Source organism: Lissotriton helveticus, chromosome 7 (genome assembly GCF_964261635.1).
Source record: "Lissotriton helveticus chromosome 7, aLisHel1.1, whole genome shotgun sequence".
NCBI lineage: Eukaryota > Metazoa > Chordata > Amphibia > Caudata > Salamandridae > Lissotriton > Lissotriton helveticus.
Genome location: NC_136068.1, coordinates 114,622,009 through 114,641,259, shown reverse-complemented (window position 1 = coordinate 114,641,259; position 19,251 = coordinate 114,622,009). Strand labels below are relative to the sequence as shown.

Here is a 19,251-nt window from a genome sequence, read left to right as displayed (position 1 = left end):
AAAGTGAATTTATGAAATGTTTAATACAAATGATTTACATAAAGCGAAAGTAAGGTTTTAGAGATTATTAATGGAATGCTTTACAATTTGTTGGGTCATGAATAAATAAAGAAATACTGCTCTGAACTACTTGTTGCGTTGGATTCGTATGTACGATGAAGCCTGGATGGGCACAAGTTAATACGTTAAGTTTCCGAATAACGCAATACGTCGAATATGTGGATCACAGTTAAAGAAAAGAAGAAAAAGATGACAAACACTTTTGAAAAATACTTGAAAAAATTAAGAGTTGGATAAATGGATTACAACGAGTGGATCTAGTATCCTCAATACCGCAGTGCGTCTGGGTGTGGAGCGCGATTCTTCACGCTCCCCATTTGTTCATATTCTAATAGATTTTCTGGACATGACTTAGTAAGTAACAGATCAGTAGTGCGTGACAATGGACCTACTTCTAGAGTAACTGGCTTTGAAATCTCATTTACGATAGGTTTTCCTGAAAATCCAAGGGAAACATTTCTTGAGCCTGAGAGCGTAGCCCCTGGAACTTCGGCGTGACTAATTGTGGTCCTACTTGCCCCTGTATCAATCAAAAACTTTCTGTCTTTCCCTAATACTTGACTGTGAACATAGGGACCTTCTTGATCTACAGGTATCTCGATGAGAGGCAAGCCTACCTCCCTCTCTAGGCTGTTTCATGAATACTGCTGGTACTCTGGATACTCAGACTGTGCATACTGGTACATCTGCTGTGTGACGTGCTGTGTTGCAGCAATAGGCTGCAGTGTTGTAACTGTCTGTTGTGCATTCTGTGGCTGAGGAATCTGTGAAACTTGTTCTTGTCTAGGCGGACGTGGTCTTTCTTTAGTCTTACCAGTAGCTATGTTGTGTTTCAGAACTGCACACTCATTTATAAAATGACCTGGCTGTTTACAATAATTGCAGTTCCCTTTAACGGGAGCTGCAGGATGACTGGCTTGATTTGGACCCCTCTTCTGACTGTCTTGAGGAACAGATTGTGCAACTAGTACTTTCATTTTCGTGTCTTTCATACGTTTTCTCTCGTGTTCTTGCTCTTCTCTGATTCTGTTCTGGTGGTATTGAAGCATCTGCAACATCTGGGACGGGGTATTAGCTTGCCAGGTACTTTCGACTTTCAAAACTCGATTTTTAATTTGTGGACTTGAATTCTCGACTAATTTAGTAACAAAAAGGTGAGGGTATGACTCACTACTCGTCTTGAGGCCACTGTTGATGCTGAAACATTTTTCAAATCTAGAATAAAAATCACTAATATCCTCATCTTGCTTCTGTTTACAGGCTGAGATTGCATCCCAGTCTTCTTTTCTAGTTGTCAATAATCTGGGTAAAACTTGTATTAATAATTCTGGTAATTCTTTACATTTCGCTCCGAGACCGGTACCTGGTACTCGTGCCTTGTCTTCAGCTTCTAGAACTGCCCAATCGATCTTTTTCTCTCCCACCTCCCATTCTTTTTCCTTGAGCTTTTCATACACCCCTGCGGGCAGCAGAACTTTTAACATTTTAATTATATCTGGATACGTGTATTCTCCCATACGGAGCATGTCTTTTAATTCTCTATGGAACCCTGCTGGATCTTTGTCATGACAGGGAATTAATTTCTTCATCTCGAGGAGTTCCATCTTTGTAATCGGAGTGTAAACAAACACTCGTTCTAGTTCGCCACCCGTTCCTCTGACTGGGTGGACTTCTCGTAACGGATTCTGTCTCTCCATGTAAAATGGTTTACTTTCTGGGGGTGAGACATGAACAAAATGCGGGTTCAGAAACGTTCTATATTTGTGACGCTGTTCTAGAATGACACTAATTAAGTCGGTACCTAAACCTTTCCATCTATACTGGAGTAACTCGTTCAGGACATCATGTAACGGACCTGGATCAGAGTGTTGACCCTCATACAATGTAATGAGGTGCTGAATCATATACATACCCACCATTCGTTGCTCGGCTGGGGGCATTTTCAGAAACATTTGTGCCACTATTTCGTCTGGAAAAGTGGTAGAATCAGTAATCCATCGGACTGCTGATCGGGCTAGTTCTTGTTCATGCATGGTACTTAACTCACTGTAACCGATTCGTGATTTCAGAATGTGATCGGTAGCTTGAAACACTTGTTCTAGAGAACCTTGTTCTGGTGCTGGAGAATGAAAAATAGACTTGTGTTCTAGGCGTAAATGGCGATCTGGAAATCTAGATTTTCCTACATACGCTATTCTGGCGGGATTCTCGTCGTCTATCTCTTCAGTATCAGAATTACTTTCTTTCTCGCTTACTTGTGCTGCTTTACGTTGTTCGTGTATCTTTATTATTTCTCTACGGATTTTCTTGTACATACTCTCCATAGCACCGACGGTCTTGTGCTTACCCTCGGCTATATTATCACTCCACCTTGTCAGGATTTTCATTTCGGCCGGATCTTTAGACGGGTAATCTTGTTCTCTTATTAGACAATTGATCAGAAACTTTAATATCATGAGCTGGATCTCGGCTTTCCTTTGAGACATGGCCTCGCTAATGCTTTCTGGATCATCCCCTGTACGGATGAAACGATATATTCTGTCTAGATCTTCTTTCATATTCGGTAAGGTGACTAGATACTCGGCCACCTTTCTTACGCGGAATGAATATAAAACCATATTATCCTCGCCTGGGACTGGATCATAGCCGCATTCGGCAAGGGATTTTCTTATTTCTGCTACAGTCTGATGTCTGGGCGTACGCTGTGATGCTTGTGCATGTAATTCGGCTGTCGTTAAACGCTTGTGTGGCGGCGGGGTTTGAGGAGTACCTCCCCCTGCGGCCCCTAAACTAGAGTCGTCTACTGAGGCTCTTCGTCCTGGCAGAGTGGGAAATGGAAATGCAGGCTGGACTTGTATGGCGGGCTGGACCGGGGGTACCGTAACAGGTACTCCGGTGTCTGGAGGAGCGGGAAGTGCCTGATTTACAGGGACTGGCGGAGCGCGAACAGGATTTGCATATTCTGGGACTGTGTCGTCCAAATAGGACGAAATAAAAATATCAGCTGCGGTCTGTTTGTGACGTAGCTTGGTCGGAACTAATGGTGGCGGGAAATTACTGGATGCCTCTGGGGTCGCTTTTGGCAAGCCCTCGGCAAAGAGAGGATACATACCCCTATTAAGGGCATGCCTCTGTCTGTCTGACTGTTCGGCTTTGACTTGTTCACCTATCTCGATTAGTTCTTTTTCTTGTGCTCGTTCTAAGGATTCTCTACTTAATTCTGACTTTCTGATTTCCTTTTCAGTTCTTTTATGAGCTTCTTTGCGCCATAACTCGATGGCATCTTTCTGTGACTGTCTGGCTTTCTTTTTCCATAATGCTTCTTCTACTCGCATGATGCATTCGGCATCCCATGTACCCGATACGGGCCATCTATACTTTTCTTCTAACTGTTTGGTATACTCTACCCATAAATCTAGATACAATATGGCGCTTATGCCATGCTTCTGATACATAAAATGACCTGGACTGTCCCTAGGCGGAACTGGAACTGCTGCTTCCAGCAGACCCTTTCTGGTTTTTAACTGACGTAATTTCGAAAAGAGCGGCATGACTGAACTATAATCTAGACACAATACAATACACAATGAACACGATACTTATTCCCCATTCATACCACGACATTAAAATACATGAAGAACATTTAAAAATAACAGTTCGAACAGAGTACTACCTGGAATACGGAACACAGAATACATGAATTTTCTCGAGAACAGAACTGACTAGAACAGGAACTAGATGCACTGCTGAAACAGTACGAAACTTACCGGTCTCATAAAGAGACACGTCAGGACCCGCATCCACCGAAGTGGATACTTCGTTTGTGGGTCTGTGTACCACCAACCCACGGACCAGAGTCAATTAAATTGACCCTGTCTAGATACCACCCCAGTAACGGTACTCACCGGGCAGCAAGAACGGAAGGCCTCGGACTGGACTGGACTGCTACGACGACGGACGACGAACTTCGGACTTCAGTTACGGGTGGACCTCCGGATACCTCGGACCTTGGACTCTCGGCTTGGGCTCTGGTCGGGACTCGGCGCGTTCCTCCACCGTCTCGTTTGGATGCTGGACCGCCTCCTCCGTCTCCTCCGTGGGCCTGAGGGATACTTGGAGCAGAAATATCTGCCGGTGCGCAGAAGAGTTCCGTCACGACTGCAGAGGGTCATGGGGTCGGCGTGGCTTCACCGACGCGTGGGGAAAGGGCAAGTCCCTGTTCGGGCGCCATTATGTGGTAAATAAATAAATAATACCCTATTTTTGAATGTATAAATGAATAACAGATAGCTCAATAAATAAGAGTCAAGATTCGAGGTAGTAGGAGTTTCGCAGGTTTATTACAGCATAAAGGACAGGAACAGGACAACCTGCATAGGAATAGGATGGCAGGGCCCAGCAGCGCTGCTGGTGTCAGGATCGGGACAAGGGGAACGGATGACTTCTTTAATAACAGTGCATGAGCATATATACATAACGCAAACACATAGCATTACATTGCAGTAGGCGTAGCAGTGGGTGGAGCAAAAGGCGTGACGCGTAGCAGTCGCGAAAGATAAGGGTGAAAAGAGGTGTAACAGGGCGTATACATAGACATGTGATGCAAACGTAACAGAATATGTCATGAATGGGGCGGAAACCATGGAGGGGGCTACCTGAGGAGCCGGGACCTCTAACCTGATGGTGCGCGCAAACTAGCAATGACGTATCACTAGGAGAAGCTGGGGGCTATGAACTCTGTGCTAGGAGCAGAGACTGAAGTCTGGAGAGTCAGGGCGACATGTACCTAAACAGTATCTAGTATCTGATGTTTAGAGAACATGTTGATATAAACTAGAAGTCAGGAGAGGAAAGGCTAACAGACACTAAGACTGGACCATGCATTATTCTACATAGTGATGAAGAATATTAAATGACCATTAAATGCAGTATTTCTCTAACGTGGAGACGTGAAGGCTAGACAATGACGGAAACTATTGATGCGGTTCAGTAGCTTAGGAATGCAGAGAAGGAGGACTGAACTGATAACTGGAACTATAACATACTTTTGGCAGACTCCGAGGCAGAGCCAGGCTGAACCGGGCACTGTGAGGCAGGAAGTAAGTGAAGGGTCGAGGATACAGGTGGGGGCTGTATCGCTCCTCAGCGAGGTTTCAGGAGACAGGAGCTGAATCTGGTGTCCAGGCCCTTTTGAGGCCTAGAAACGGGGACTTTACAATGGAATAACGTGCACACTGAGAAACGTGGCAACGTAGCTTTACATAGGCCTGATATTCGTAGTATTCACGAGAACTGGAAACTGGCATATTAGAGGTGGACACAACTATAATTGTGTCTTGAATCGAACATGGGGAATACATATGCATATTTAATCATGCACACATAACATATGATGGATGACACGTAGGGACACAGAACATGGCAAAATTTACTTTTCCACAGGTCGCACCTTGGCAGCAGGTGCTTATAGTGAGTGCAAGCGGATATGAATTGAATTGTTTATACTTATTCTTAATCAAACACGGGGAAGTGCGGTCATCTATGGCCCGCTGCCGTGCTCTTTTGTGGTATTAACATTATGGATGTTTTCACTTTTCGAGAAGAATATTTTAAGAACCAGACTGCTTTGTTAGTATTTTGTCTACTCCACTTCTCCCTACCCCAGTGATGCACTTCCAGTTTTTTTTCTATTAATATTATTTTTGTTATGTTGCTGTCACTCATTGGCAGCGGTGGTGCCAGCAAGATGGTTATTGCTGTGCATTTGTCTGAGACTGATTAACCCCTTCCATGCTCATGACAAGGTCAGCTCGTCATGCAGTACACTGGTCGTGTGCTTATGACGAGCTGACCTTGTCATGAACAATGGGTTTTTGCAATTTTCAGCACTCAGGGTAAAATCTGAACAGCAGTAAAGGTAATGTTGTCCTCAAAAGGGTTCTTTTCACAGAAAATAAATATTGAAATGCATCCTCCGTTCACATTTCCCACGCTTATCGATTACATCTGCTTTCCCCTCTTGCTTTCCAGTGTCTACTTAATCTTTTGCCCAACCCTTCCAAGGTCTTCCTTCAGTAGCTTTTTGCAGTTGTGACAATGCATGGTGAAGAACATGATTCCACATTTGGGTTTCGCCTAAAAAAGGACTGCTCTTGATACAGAGCTGCATGAATGTGTACACCACACTATGTAAAGACGTCTTTCTGGATATGGGTATGCCTATGACTTCTGCTTGTTTTTTCTGTACCCAGCTGACCAAGATAACACGCACAGGCACCTCGTCTTGGGAGACAAAAAAAATCCTGGCCGTCTCTTTTGCACCCCTGATTCAACCCAGTAAGGTTGACTGTGGAAGAATAAAGACTGTTCAATTGCGTAAGTGTTCTACATTTCCCTCCTGTTCGCCAGTTTGAAAAAACATACGTAAATGTCTTTTCTGAGAGCCTTTCAAATGATAGCTAAAAGTACAGCTATTGAGAAAAAGAGAGCTAGGAGAGGAAAAAAGAGAATGCAGCTGAAGGAGCAGAGAGAGAGAGAGAGAGAGGGAAAATATGGGGAGTATAACTTCTATATTACAGTCTGAGGTCCGAGAGTGCTCCAAGCTCCCGATATGAATTTCTGTATCAGAGCGCTTTGTTTTACTCCCCATTCCTTTAGACTTCGATTCCAGAAGCTCTTTGTCGTGCCTTGTGGCATCTTTCCGGTTTCATGCCCTGTGGCTGGAATTCTAAAGTATATAACCCCGTTGGAGACCCATATGTTTGATTGCTTCCAAATACTAGGGAAAAATGGGAGATTTGGGGGGATTTCATGGTCTTGATTGCTGTGAACATGTGGCACTATATGTGTTTTGCTAATAAAATGAAAATAAAATGCTTTTTTTCTCGCTTTTCCCATTACATAAAATTGACTAGCTACGATTCACTAACTGATGCACTACAAAATGATAATGCTTGGTCCTCCAACCAAAGGTGAGCATACACTTTAATAATTGGTGCAGCACCCTTGGCAAGTTTAGAACTATCTTACTCCACTATAGCAGCTGGTGTCCTGCGGTGCTCTGTTGGGGATGTTGTGTGGCTGTGCCACGTTCTAAAGGTGACCAGTTAATGGAACACAGGGTGAGGAGAGCAACGGTAGGAGGAGCCTGGGCCAGACTTGGTCCTCAGGATAGCCGCCTGTGCCATGTTTATAACATTATATTGGTAATTTATTTCTGAACACCTTCCTTCTAGACAGGTGAACCAATTGTATTTGTACAACAATCTCCTTGAGCCCTATTTAGGCATAGTCTTGTGAGGAAGTATGTGTTGGATCCAATGTTGTTGCACTTAAGATGCACTTAGAATTGAAACTGTAGTCTGCAGCTAGTTAACTTTGTTATGCTCGGCCAACAAGGAGGCAACATTGTGCAACTCAAGCCACGTCCTCCCAATTTAGCATTAGAAATCTTCAAATATGGGTACCTTAAATTGCCTGAGGTGTGTAGGCTAACCCTCACAGCAGCACACCGCCCAGCTGCACTGGCACGCTGTGGTGCCAAGTGAACTTGCTTACTGAATGGTTGCATTGCATGTAACCATGACTTTGTTAATGCTGTAGTTCAAGCCACAATTCAATGTTCGTTAATATTCCATCAGTCTACCTTGGCTTACACATCAGTACATATTTACTTGGCAGCAGGTATATATTAAAGATATAGAGAACTTGTTTTTATATTTAAGAATTCCAGGTGCTGGTAATATCAAGAATTGAGTATAAATGCGCAACTCTATCAGGGCTTCCTAAGTTCTCAACAGCTCCCCTAAAAGCTTGCCTCAATGCAGCTACCAGACCAGGATCAACAAAATTCGACCACATCTGAAAGCGCTCAAATGGCTACAATACGAGGCAGGAATAGAGCTAAAAATTGCGTGTATTACACACAAGGCAATACACCACAAAAGTCCACATTACCTGGCCCATAACATTCCGCTATCTAGAAGCAGTAGACCATAAAGGGGATTTGCAGATTTTGTACTGAAACCAGCACTCTTCCGTAAGAAAAGTACATACAGTAGAGCGTTCACGGGAGCTGCACCAAGGATCTGGAATTCGCTCCCACCGAATATTAGAAGAATCACAGATGCTCCACAATTCATAAAGGAGGCTAAGTCCTTTCTGATGGGTAAATTTCTCCTATAAACATTCAACAGGTATTACTGAAATTCTTAAGAAATCTTCAAGCATCCGGGAGATTATATTCAATCAGCTGTTCAAATAAGCTATTGTGAGCTGGACTACCGTAATCCTAATAACAGAACAAAGAATCTGTTCTCTTCTTAAATCAATCCACTTTCATGGATTGAGCTCTGATGGCTACCTTCAGCGAAGGGGTTACTCTCAGTCCCTCGGCTACCAACAGCGATGTTGTCGATGGTCAGGTACCTCAACTAATCTACAATTATATTTGACTAGGCTTGCAATGCTATAACCAATGTAGATATCTAAGTCCTCAAGAATGGTCTGATCTTAAATGTAACTATGTTATGACATGCTTTAGTATATTCTAATGATTCTATTATTCTTCATTTTATGTGGTGTATATAGGGTAAGCACATGCCAATGTTACTGAAATACTTAGACATGGTCTGGACGTTATAGAATTATATTTCTGTGGATTTTAAAAGTGATTGAAATGTAAAGCGCTCTGACACCCAAATGTTTGGGTCTTGATCGCACTATAGAAAACACCTAAAATAAAATAAATAAGGATATAGTAATTTGATCCTCCACGAAAGGGCTGATGGGGATAAACCTCGATAGTACCGTTCTGGCTCACACGTGAGAATTAAATGTTGTTCCGACAGGGCTTTTGGGCCCTCCTTTTAAACCTCTGTCCTCAAAGCATTGTCATGGAAAATGTTTTTTACCGGTTCCTGTCACCGTTCTATAATTAGTGGGTTACAAGTTTTGGCAACAAATGAGGTATATTTGAAGGTACAATGATATTGCTTACACACACCACGTTCTTAGCAGCATTTGTGTGCCCCCCCTTTCACATCAAGCAAAATATCCAATTGACATTTTCCCCTAGCCCACAGAATACAGCAAAGTGTCCTTTCTACCACTAGAGGTTATGAAAACACTCCTGTAATACATTGACTGCACAGAACCCTTGTGTAGCTCTCATAATTTTTGCACTTTCTCTACCACACTAAGGGCAGCCAATTTGTAAGTCTGGTGTTGCCTATGGACTGTTCTCTGAATACAAATTAATTGAGTTGAGTCCATTGGCTAGAGCCAACCATTCTGATTCTAGAACTATATAAACCATTTTTCTATTGGATCCTTGCGCCTACACATTTTTATATGTCCAAAGGACCTGATTGGATCTAGAAATGTTTTTCAGCCATGATGAGTCACCACTTACTGGTCAGTGTGACTTCACCGGACATGATGCACAACGTCCATACAAAGTACCCTAGGCACCAGTGGTGTCAGTTCCTTTGTTCTTCAACTTCACAGCCAGAGAATCAAGAGCTGATGGGGTTTTTCCTCAGTTTTTCTCTCTTTTGATGACTTTTTTGTCAAGGATGGTCTTTTTCTCTGGGATTTCTCCTTCAAAGTCTTTTGGCTTTAAGCTGTGCTCCAATAGCGACTGCTAGAGTCTGTGACTCCACCACAGACATTGGCTGTCTTTCCTGGGAACACCATGTGGCACCATGGGATGTCATGTAACTTGTGTTCTTAGAAACTCTATAAGGCGATTTGTGACTGCAAGGCCAAACTGATGTTAGCCTCAAAGGACAAACCTATAGAAAACTGCGAAGGAACCCGTGGAGTCTAGTTACTAGAATGCAGCTCTAAAATCACTTCAAGCATGAGCCATCCTACTCATCTTCCCACCATGAATGGAAAGTAAAGGAAAGAAGGTTCGGTGAGGCAAGGCAGCTAATAAAGCTATTGAGGAACATGACAGTTGTCAACATTTGTATAGAAGGTAGCCAGACATCACTCCTTCGTGTGCAAGCCTCTGCACCCTAGCCTTTGATTACAGAGGTGATCTCAAAATGAGCAACATTTCTACACAAAAAACATGTTGTATGTATGTTTGTATTGGTCTTATGTGCTCCTTTCCCTTGGTTTTCTCACCTTAAAATCATGGTGTTGCGCTTTTGTACAAATCCGTGTTTATGAATATCAAGGTAATATGAAAAAATGTGTGTGCAAACCTAGTTCTTCATTATGGATAGTTTCGCTAAATCCACTTGCTTGTCTTCTAAGCGAACCGAAATAAAAGCTTCAAATTCTAGGTTCATGACAAATGAACTGTCTATTAAATGCAACTATACTTCATTATAGGGTATTTAGTCAGCCTTTCCACCTTAAAGAGACCTGTAACTAAGTATGCTGCCTATCTATCCAATCCATCCTTTATTTATAGCCCAATTTCTTTTCTAGTTTTCATAATTGAAAATAAATTGCTTTGAAATGTGCAATAGAAACGTTTTCTCTTTTACATTTTCTGGAGTCTCATCGATCAGATGAGATAGGTTCGAAGTTGCGATAAGTGATGGAGAATTGTGATTAAAAGTTAGTTCCTTTTCTATTATTGATGATGGGTACCAGGCACATGTCCAGAAAATTGTAAATATGGAACACAAAATCAACCCCATTGCAACTTAGACATCTAGTTTCGTATTATGCAGATCGTAGGAAACATCATGGAAAAGTGGACCATATAGAAGGTGGTCCAAGACCGTTCGGACCGAGGTGTACATACTGTACCCTTGGTTAACCCAAAGATGTTCTGTTTGATCCCATCAGCCATAAACCAGAATTTTAACTCTGCAGGACACTGTTCAATCCAGGATTTGGATGAGTGCATTATAACTATCAATAAAAGAAGCTTGCTATCCTATAACAATGCATCTAGCATGCTTGCTGCCTATGGTAGGTCAAGCCTATAAGGAGCTCGCATCCCTCAATGGGCATATAGTGCGCTTGGAGCGAAGTTCACCAGATGCCAGTCAGTGTATGATCTCATTTGTGTATCCATATTTAAATTCACGAAGTTCAGAGACCGTATCTATTCAGATGACTGAACCGGTCACGACCACCAAGACTGTTCCTGTTGGAAATCACCAAAACGAACTCGTGGTACGTTCAGGTTCAGTGAGAACTGCCCTGGAGAGTACAAACATTGTGCCACTGGCGCCAATGAGCAACTCCTCTATTAGCAGATCAAGATCCAGGTTGTCCAAACAGCTTAGAAAATAGCTTAATTAACAATTTCTGACAGCAATGCTAGTGGTTGTTCAACAGATGAACTTGCACTATGAGACACGTGGCCATGATCTTTTTGCGTCTTCTTGCACTAGATGTTGAAGGTTTTTTCACCTGATGGAGAAGACTGTGTCCTCACTCTTTGAGAGATTGCTTGGAAAGAGAATGCTTTGTAGAGCATTCAGCACACCTCACCACGTGTCCAAGACATTGTAACTTCTAGCTGCACAGTCCACACCCCCCTTGTGTTATTAAATCGTGTAGGGGGCCCCAGTACCTAGGCAATGAAAACAAAAGCATTATCTTAGCTGTAAGGCCATACTCAAAGGGGGAGATTACATACTATAATATGTGGAAACTCTATTATTTGACCTAGAGAGTGGGACATTTCAGCTGTTTAGTATGGAATGGAGGCTCTGTCCAAGACCTGGGGTATGGCCATTTAGTGGGATATTTCAGCTGTTTAGTATGGAATGGAGGCTCTGTCCAAGACCTGGGGTATGGCCATTTAGTGGGACATTTCAGCTGTTTAGTATGGAATGGAGGCTCTGTCCAAGACCTGGGGTATGGCCATTCAGTGGGACATTTCTGCTGTTTAGTATGGAATGGAGGCTCTGTCCAAGACCTGGGGTATGGCCATTCCAGAAATGAGAGGACTTTTCTAGCTGACGATGCTGATAGAGGCTTTGCCCAAGACCTGGGTTATGGCCTTTCCGGGAATGAGCGGCCTTTTCTAGATGAAGATGCACATGTTAGAGGCTCTGTCCAAGACCTGCCTAATGGCCATTCCGGAAATGAGCAGGCTTTTCTAGATGAAGATGCTAATGTTAAAGGCTCTGTTCAGACCTGGGTAATGGTCATTCTGGAAATGAGCAGGCTTTTCTACCTGACGATGCTGATGTTAAAGGCTCTGTCCAGACCTGGGTAATGGTCATTCTGGAAATGAGCGGGCTCTTCTCGATGAAGGTGCTGATGTTAGAGGCTCTGTTCAGACCTGGGTTATGGCCATTCTGGAAGTGAGCGGGAATTTCTAGATGAAGATGGTGATGTTAGAGACTCTGTTCAGACCTGGCTTATGACCATTCGGAAATGAGCGAGCTTTTCTAGATGAAGATGCTGATGTTAGAGGGTCTGTTCAGACCTGGGTAAGGGTCATTCTGGAAATTAGCGGACTTATCTAGCTGACGATGCTGATGTTAAAGGCTCTTTTCAGACCTGGGTTATGGTCATTCTAGAAATGAGTGGGCTTTTCTATCTGACGATGCTGATGTTAAAGGCTCTGTCCAAGACCTGGGTAATGATCATTCTGGAAATGAGTGGGCTTTTCTAGATGAAGATGCTGATGTTAAAGGCTCTGTTCTGTCCTGGGTTATGGCCATTCTGGGATCGAGCGGGCTTTTCTAGATAAAGATGCTGATGTTAGAGGCTCTGTTCAGACCTGGGTTATGGCCACTCTGGAAGTGAGTGGGCTTTTCTAGATGAAGATGCTGATGTTAGAGGCTCTGTTCAGACCTGGGTAAGGGTCATTCTGGAAATTAGCGGACTTATCTAGCTGACGATGCTGATGTTAAAGGCTCTTTTCAGACCTGGGTTATGGTCATTCTAGAAATGAGTGGGCTTTTCTATCTGACGATGCTGATGTTAAAGGCTCTGTCCAAGACCTGGGTAATGATCATTCTGGAAATGAGTGGGCTTTTCTAGATGAAGATGCTGATGTTAAAGGCTCTGTTCTGTCCTGGGTTATGGCCATTCTGGGATCGAGCGGGCTTTTCTAGATAAAGATGCTGATGTTAGAGGCTCTGTTCAGACCTGGGTTATGGCCACTCTGGAAGTGAGTGGGCTTTTCTAGATGAAGATGCTGATGTTAGAGGCTCTGTTCAGACCTGGGTTATGGACACTCTGGAAATGAGTGGGCTTTTCTAGATGAAAATGCTGATGTTAGAAGCTCTGTTCAGACCTGGGTAATGGTAATTCTGGAAATGAGCGGGCTTTTCTAGATGAAAATGCTGATGTTAGAAGCTCTGTTCAGACCTGGGTTATAGCCATCCTGGAAATGAGCGGGCTTTTGTGGATGAAGATGCTGATGTTAAAGGCTCTGTTCAGACCTGGGTTATGGCCATTCCGGAAATGAGTGGGGGTTTCTAGATAAAGATGCTGATGTTAAAGGCTCTGTTCAGTCCTGGGTTATGGCCATTCTGGGATCGAGCAGGCTTTTTTAGATAAAGATGCTGATGTTAAAGACTCTGTTCAGACCTGGGTTATGGCCACTCTGGAAATGAGTGGGCTTTTCTAGATAAAGATGCTGATGTTAGAGGCTCTGTTCAGACCTGGGTTATGACCATTCGGAAATGAGCGGGATTTTCTAGATGAAGATGCTGATGTTAGAGGCTCTGTTCAGACCTGGGTAAGGGTCATTCTGGAAATGAGCAGGCTTATCTAGCTGACAATGCTGATGTTAAAGGCTTTGTTCAGACCTGGGTTATAGTCATTCTAGAAATGAGTGGGCTTTTCTAGATGAAGATGCTGATGTTAAAGGCTCTGTTCAGTCCTGGGTTATGGCCATTCTGGGATCGAGCGGGCTTTTCTAGATGATATTCAACAGTATTTCTTAAACCTTAACAGCGGGGTTGGTCTGTTTGTCAGGGTGCATTTGGCAGCACAAACAGTGTAGGAAATCTACAGAAAACATGCCCTCATTAAGAGTACAGTAAATATGAGATTTCTTAGAAGTATTTTTAACAATGTGTAGGTTATTTGGGGTTTGGTAGAGGAGAAGCACTGTGTTGTATTCTACCTTCTTTCTTAGCTTTTCCCTCTTTTGGTTCCTCCCTCCACCACTCTGTTTTCGCCCTTGTGCCAACTGTTTTCTCTCAGTGGGTTATTGATGTTGTTGCTTGTGACCCATGCTGAATAAAGCTAATGAAGAATCCATTGTATTTGATAAGTTATTTCACACTGCCATAAGCTGGGGATGCTCCTGTCCACCACACCCCCAATTCACCCCCTCTTAGAGCTGGGGGAAGCAGTAAGAGTACATCGGCGGAGCGCCGTCGTAAACATTTGACCTGATAGCCTGCCTGCCACATGGCCGACAGGTCGTAGTGACGGCAAGGTGTCTGTCACTCGCAGGTGCGTGAAACGAATATTTTCCATACCGTATTCCAACACATAGTTGCAATTTGGAATATTATCCACCTCTAGGCAGGTTCCCAAGAGATCCTCATCAGGCTTTCCCCTACACTACATTTTTCACCATCCCAACCAGATACCTCCCCAATATTACCCAGAGGTGAATGACATTATTAAGGCAGAGCTGTTTTCTAACTGTGACTAAGAATAATCCGAAGTGTGCAAAAATTCGAGGGATATTGTGGGAGTCTGTTTATTATGGGTTACATTACATAAGTCATCCATCTATATTCACTGCCCACTAGACTACAAATGTTTCCAGAGGCAACTCCGAATCTAGCCGCTAGATGGCGGTATAACAAAAACTATGTAACTACATCATATCTCGTTCTGGAAAGCTATTGTTACCTTATGCATGTTTTTTTGTGGGACCAACTTTGCTCCGACCTTTTATATTTGTATTTATTAATTTGCTGCATCACACATAGAAATAATACACAGGAAGAACATAAAATAGTGCATGGTTATTGAAAAGTTGTGTTTGGGGAAAGTAATGATTAAGACATTCCAAGCATATCTTAAGTATTGCACCCAACATTATGCCTTGGAGTCCAGTACACCAGTGTTGGATTGGGATTCAAAATCGGCCCGGGCACGCTAAAAAAAAAAAGTGGCCCACATTTGTATATTGCCTTTCCTCAAAACAAAGCTTCGGCTAAATTTTATTTAAAAAAAAAAAGGGGGGGGAGTGGGTAAAAAATTGCACGTATTCGTTTACACTGGTGACTGAAAACAAGTGAGGCCATTTCTGCTCATGACCCCTGCCCTGCTAGGTAGGCATACATTAATGAATGGGCCAGCCCTGAGAGAGAAATAAAGTGACACCTCTGGCTGTTGCTAAACGTGAGGTAATGAGCGCCCATCTGCCTCCAGAAAGGCCACTCAGACACCCACTGGGCCGCTGACTATATCCGAACAACAACGCAACCGCCAAAATCTGCCCCCCATACTGCTCCAAAATACAGCCCACATTTGGAACATTGGAGCATTGCCCGAGTGCCCGCGTTACCAATCCAACGCTGGTACTCACTGTATACTCTGTTCAAGACCCGAGCTTTGCCCATTCTAGAAGTGGGCAGACTTTTGTAGGTGAAGATGCTGATGCTAAAGGCTCTGTCCAAGACTTGGGTTATTCCGGAGATGAGTGGGCTTTTCTAGATGAATTTTATTTATGTTTATTTATTAGTTTTGTACAGCACTAGCTAGACCCGGAGGTATCCGAACGCTTTACATGATCGTGAAAGAATACAATAAATCAGGCACGCAATGACATGTGAAGCGAGACTCAATAGATAATAGTACACATCAAAGATAATAGTAGCAAAACCCAAAACAAGAGAACAATGCAATAGGATTTAATAGACAGCATAGGCAAGTAAACAGCCGACTATGACAGAGGGTCTAGTCCTGTACAAGAAATAATTAACCAAGTTCAGTAATCTAAGAGTTAAAGTATTTGTTGAGGAGGAGTTTCAGGTCTCTTTTGAAGCAAGGGAAGGATGGGTTGTATCAAAGGGCACAAGGTAGAGAGTTCCATATGCTCGGAGCATTTCCGGGAAAAGAGCAAGACTTGGTTGCTGATTTTTTTTAGATTCGGAGGTAGGAGCAAAAGTGTGTTGGGACTTCAGTAGTCTAAAGGGATACCTTTCCTCATCAAACTAAAAGTGACAGGTGCCACGCCCTTAAAATGACCAAAAAGTGACAGTACCACACCCTCAAAATGAACAAAAAGTGACAGGTGCCACGCCCTAGAAATGAACTAAAAGTGACCGGTACCACGCCCTAGAAATTAACTAAAAGTGACTGGTGCCCCACCCTAGAAATGAACTAAAAGTGGCAGGTGCCATGCCCTAGAAATGAACTAAAAGTGATAGGTCACATTCTCCGGAAATGATGTATGTGACCACTTGTCCAAAGGGGGTAGGATGCCATAGGGGCGGTCTGTTTTGGAGACCCCAGCGAACGAGAATCCTATGATGCCATGTTTTCAAGTTGTGATATAGAGGTGTACGTCTCTTTTAGGGGTTGCTTAGAAAACATATAAGGCATCCTTAAGAGCCGTGTACAGCAACTCGGAGCCTGAATACAGAAAGAGGAACTTATCAAATGGATCCCGCTGAAGGGTGGATACACCACGCTCAATCATTATAATCGGAGCATATCACCAGAGAGCGTGGACGAGAAAGCTCGACAGGAAGCTCCTAAGAATATGGGCTGCAACGTTACTGGTTTTGACAATGGCTTGTGCCGCCGGATGGAAGCGCTTAGTCTCCAAAACAGACCACCTCTATGGCATCCTGCCCCCTTTGGGACAGGTGGTCACATGCATCATTTCCGGGGAGTGGGACCTGTCACTTTTAGTTCATTTCTAGGGTGTGGCACCTGTCACTTTTAGTTAATTTCTAGGGCTTTGCCCATTCTGAAAGTGAGCAGACTTTTCTAGATGAAGATGCTGATGTTAGAGGCTCTGTACAAGACCTGATTTATGGCCATTCTGGAAGTGAGCCGACTTTTCTAGATGAAGATGCTGATGTTAAAGGCTCCGTCCAAGACCTGGGTTATGCCCATTGTGGATACAAGGTCTTTTTTTAGATGAAGGTGCTGCTGTTAGAGAGCGTTCAAGATTGGTGACTGTTCTTACACCGACTGGGCCGACATTCATTTTGACGGAAAAATACTTGAAGAAGTGATGAGTGGTTTAAATTAAAAGGAAAGGAGAAGGAGCGTGGGTGGGAGTTGTTTGCAGGAGGTGAAACATAGGGGCAAGGGTCCGTAAAGGAGCGATGCCAAGGTTGGGTTTGAATACTAACAAGCATTTACAATGCAATGGCTTCGCCTTTGTTAAAGTTAGAGCTATTGGCATTGCTCTTGACATTATTTTTATTTATGTTTTTTTAACATAAATAAATGGCATTGTCATTTACAATGCCACTAGCTTTATCTCTCGCAAATGACACACACAGAGCCCCCCCACACACACACCCACACAGAGCCCCCCACACACACAGCCACACAAAGCTCTCCACACACACAGCCACACAGAGCCCTCCACACACACAGCCACACAGAGCCCTCCACACACACCCACATGGCACAAGCAGGCAACAGGGGCACACGGAGGCACAAGCAGGCGACAGGGGCACGAAAACTGAGGCACAAGCAGGCGACAGGGGCACGAAAACTGAGGCACAAGCAGGCGACAGGGGCACGAAAACTGAGGCACAAGCAGGCAACAGGGGCACACGGAGGCACAAGCAGGCAACAGGGGCACACGGAGGCACAGGCAGGCAACAGGGGCACACGGAGGCACAAGCAGGCAACAGGGTCACGAAAACAAGCACAAGCAGGCAAAAGGGTCACAAGCAGGAATTGTAATTTAGACGGGGCTGAAGTGGAGAACGGTCAGTAGGGAAGTAGTGCGGCTGGTGCAGTGGTACCAAGCCGAAAGGTGAGAGGGGCTGTCTGCACCCCAGTTTGGACAGTTTCCACTACCTAACAGGGATTGGTGGGAGGGGGGCGTACTTCTTGCTTGCTTTAGGGCTGTTACTTCGGGGACGCAGTGCACGCTCCTGCCTGCTGCCGCCGGGACACTACAACAGGCAGGGAGAGGACAGGCTGGGAGAGGGCAGGGAGGGGACAGGCTGGGAGAGGGCAGGCTGGGAGAGGGCAGGCTGGAAGTGGACAGGCTAGGAAAGGGCATTGAGGGGACAGGCTGGGAGAGGGCAGGCTGGAAGTGGACAGGGAGGGGACAGGCTGGGAGAGGGCAGTCTGGGAGTGGGCAGGCCGCGAGTGGGCAGGCCGCAAGTGGGCAGGCCGCGAGTGGGCAGGCCGCGAGAGGGCAGGCCGCGAGAGGGCAGGCCGCGAGAGGGCAGGCCGGGAAGCAGAGAGGGTCTTACCTGAGAAGTCTGCCAGCGCGGAGCTCTCCGGGGCGCAGAGCAGCAGCAGGGCCCAGCAGAGCAGGGCGGGCGAGCCCCAAGCCTCTGGTGGTGGTGCTAGTGCTGCTGCTGGACACGACTTTTATGTAGCTGCTGCTTTGTGTTAAGAGTAATTGTAATAATCTTGTAACTTAATTACGTAATTTGTAAACCCATAAATAGTTTACCCTTGACAAACGAGCAGAGTGGGCGATGCAAGTAAAATGTTAAGAGTCGGTGGGCGAGCAAACACTGAGAAGGGAGATGGCGGAAGGGAAAAGAAGTTTGTTAGTCACTTCCCGCAATATTAGCTGACCATGGACGGCACAAGAGGCCTCTGGGGACAGGGGGCTGCTGGGGGTCCTCGTTTTGCTGGCGCAGGACGGTGGGGTCAGGCATGAGCTGGTGGGGGGTGCCTGCTGGGCGACCTAAGGGCGGGTGGGGAGGGAGGAATGCGAGGAAATGCAAGGCCTTGTGGCCTGAGTTGCGGTGCTGTCTGAGGGCAAGAGGTCTCGTGCCACACTCGGGCAAGGGGGCATCGCGTAGTTGACAATGGAGTGGATCCACTCCCGGACTTGACCCGATGCGGGAGGGGGGGGCTCGTAATTAAGAGGTAACAAAGGTTTCGGAAAGTGAAGGGACGAGGCGGTGTCTTGCAGGACAGTGGCGCGCGGCAGGATGGTGCGGGGGCGCCGCGGAGCTCAGCACAACATCAATAGGAGCAGAGGGGAGGGGGCGATGACAAGGAGATCAGGCGCGAAGCAGGGGATAGGCGGGCACATGGCCTGGAAGGACAGGGGAGGGGTGGTCTTTTATGGGG

At 44.9% G+C, this 19,251-nt stretch overlaps 1 protein-coding gene across 2 annotated transcripts in view; it reads left to right on the top strand.

Annotated features, from left to right (window-relative positions):
- The window catches only part of PCMTD2 (protein-L-isoaspartate (D-aspartate) O-methyltransferase domain containing 2), a 162,297-nt gene that overhangs the window by 129,985 nt on the left and 13,061 nt on the right, over positions 1 to 19,251 (top strand). For both annotated transcript variants that reach the window (XM_078651649.1, XM_078651648.1), the window contains one exon: positions 6,312 to 6,435. In XM_078651649.1, the coding sequence (XP_078507775.1) occupies positions 6,312 to 6,435 (124 nt within the window). The remainder of the gene's footprint in view (positions 1 to 6,311; positions 6,436 to 19,251) is intronic.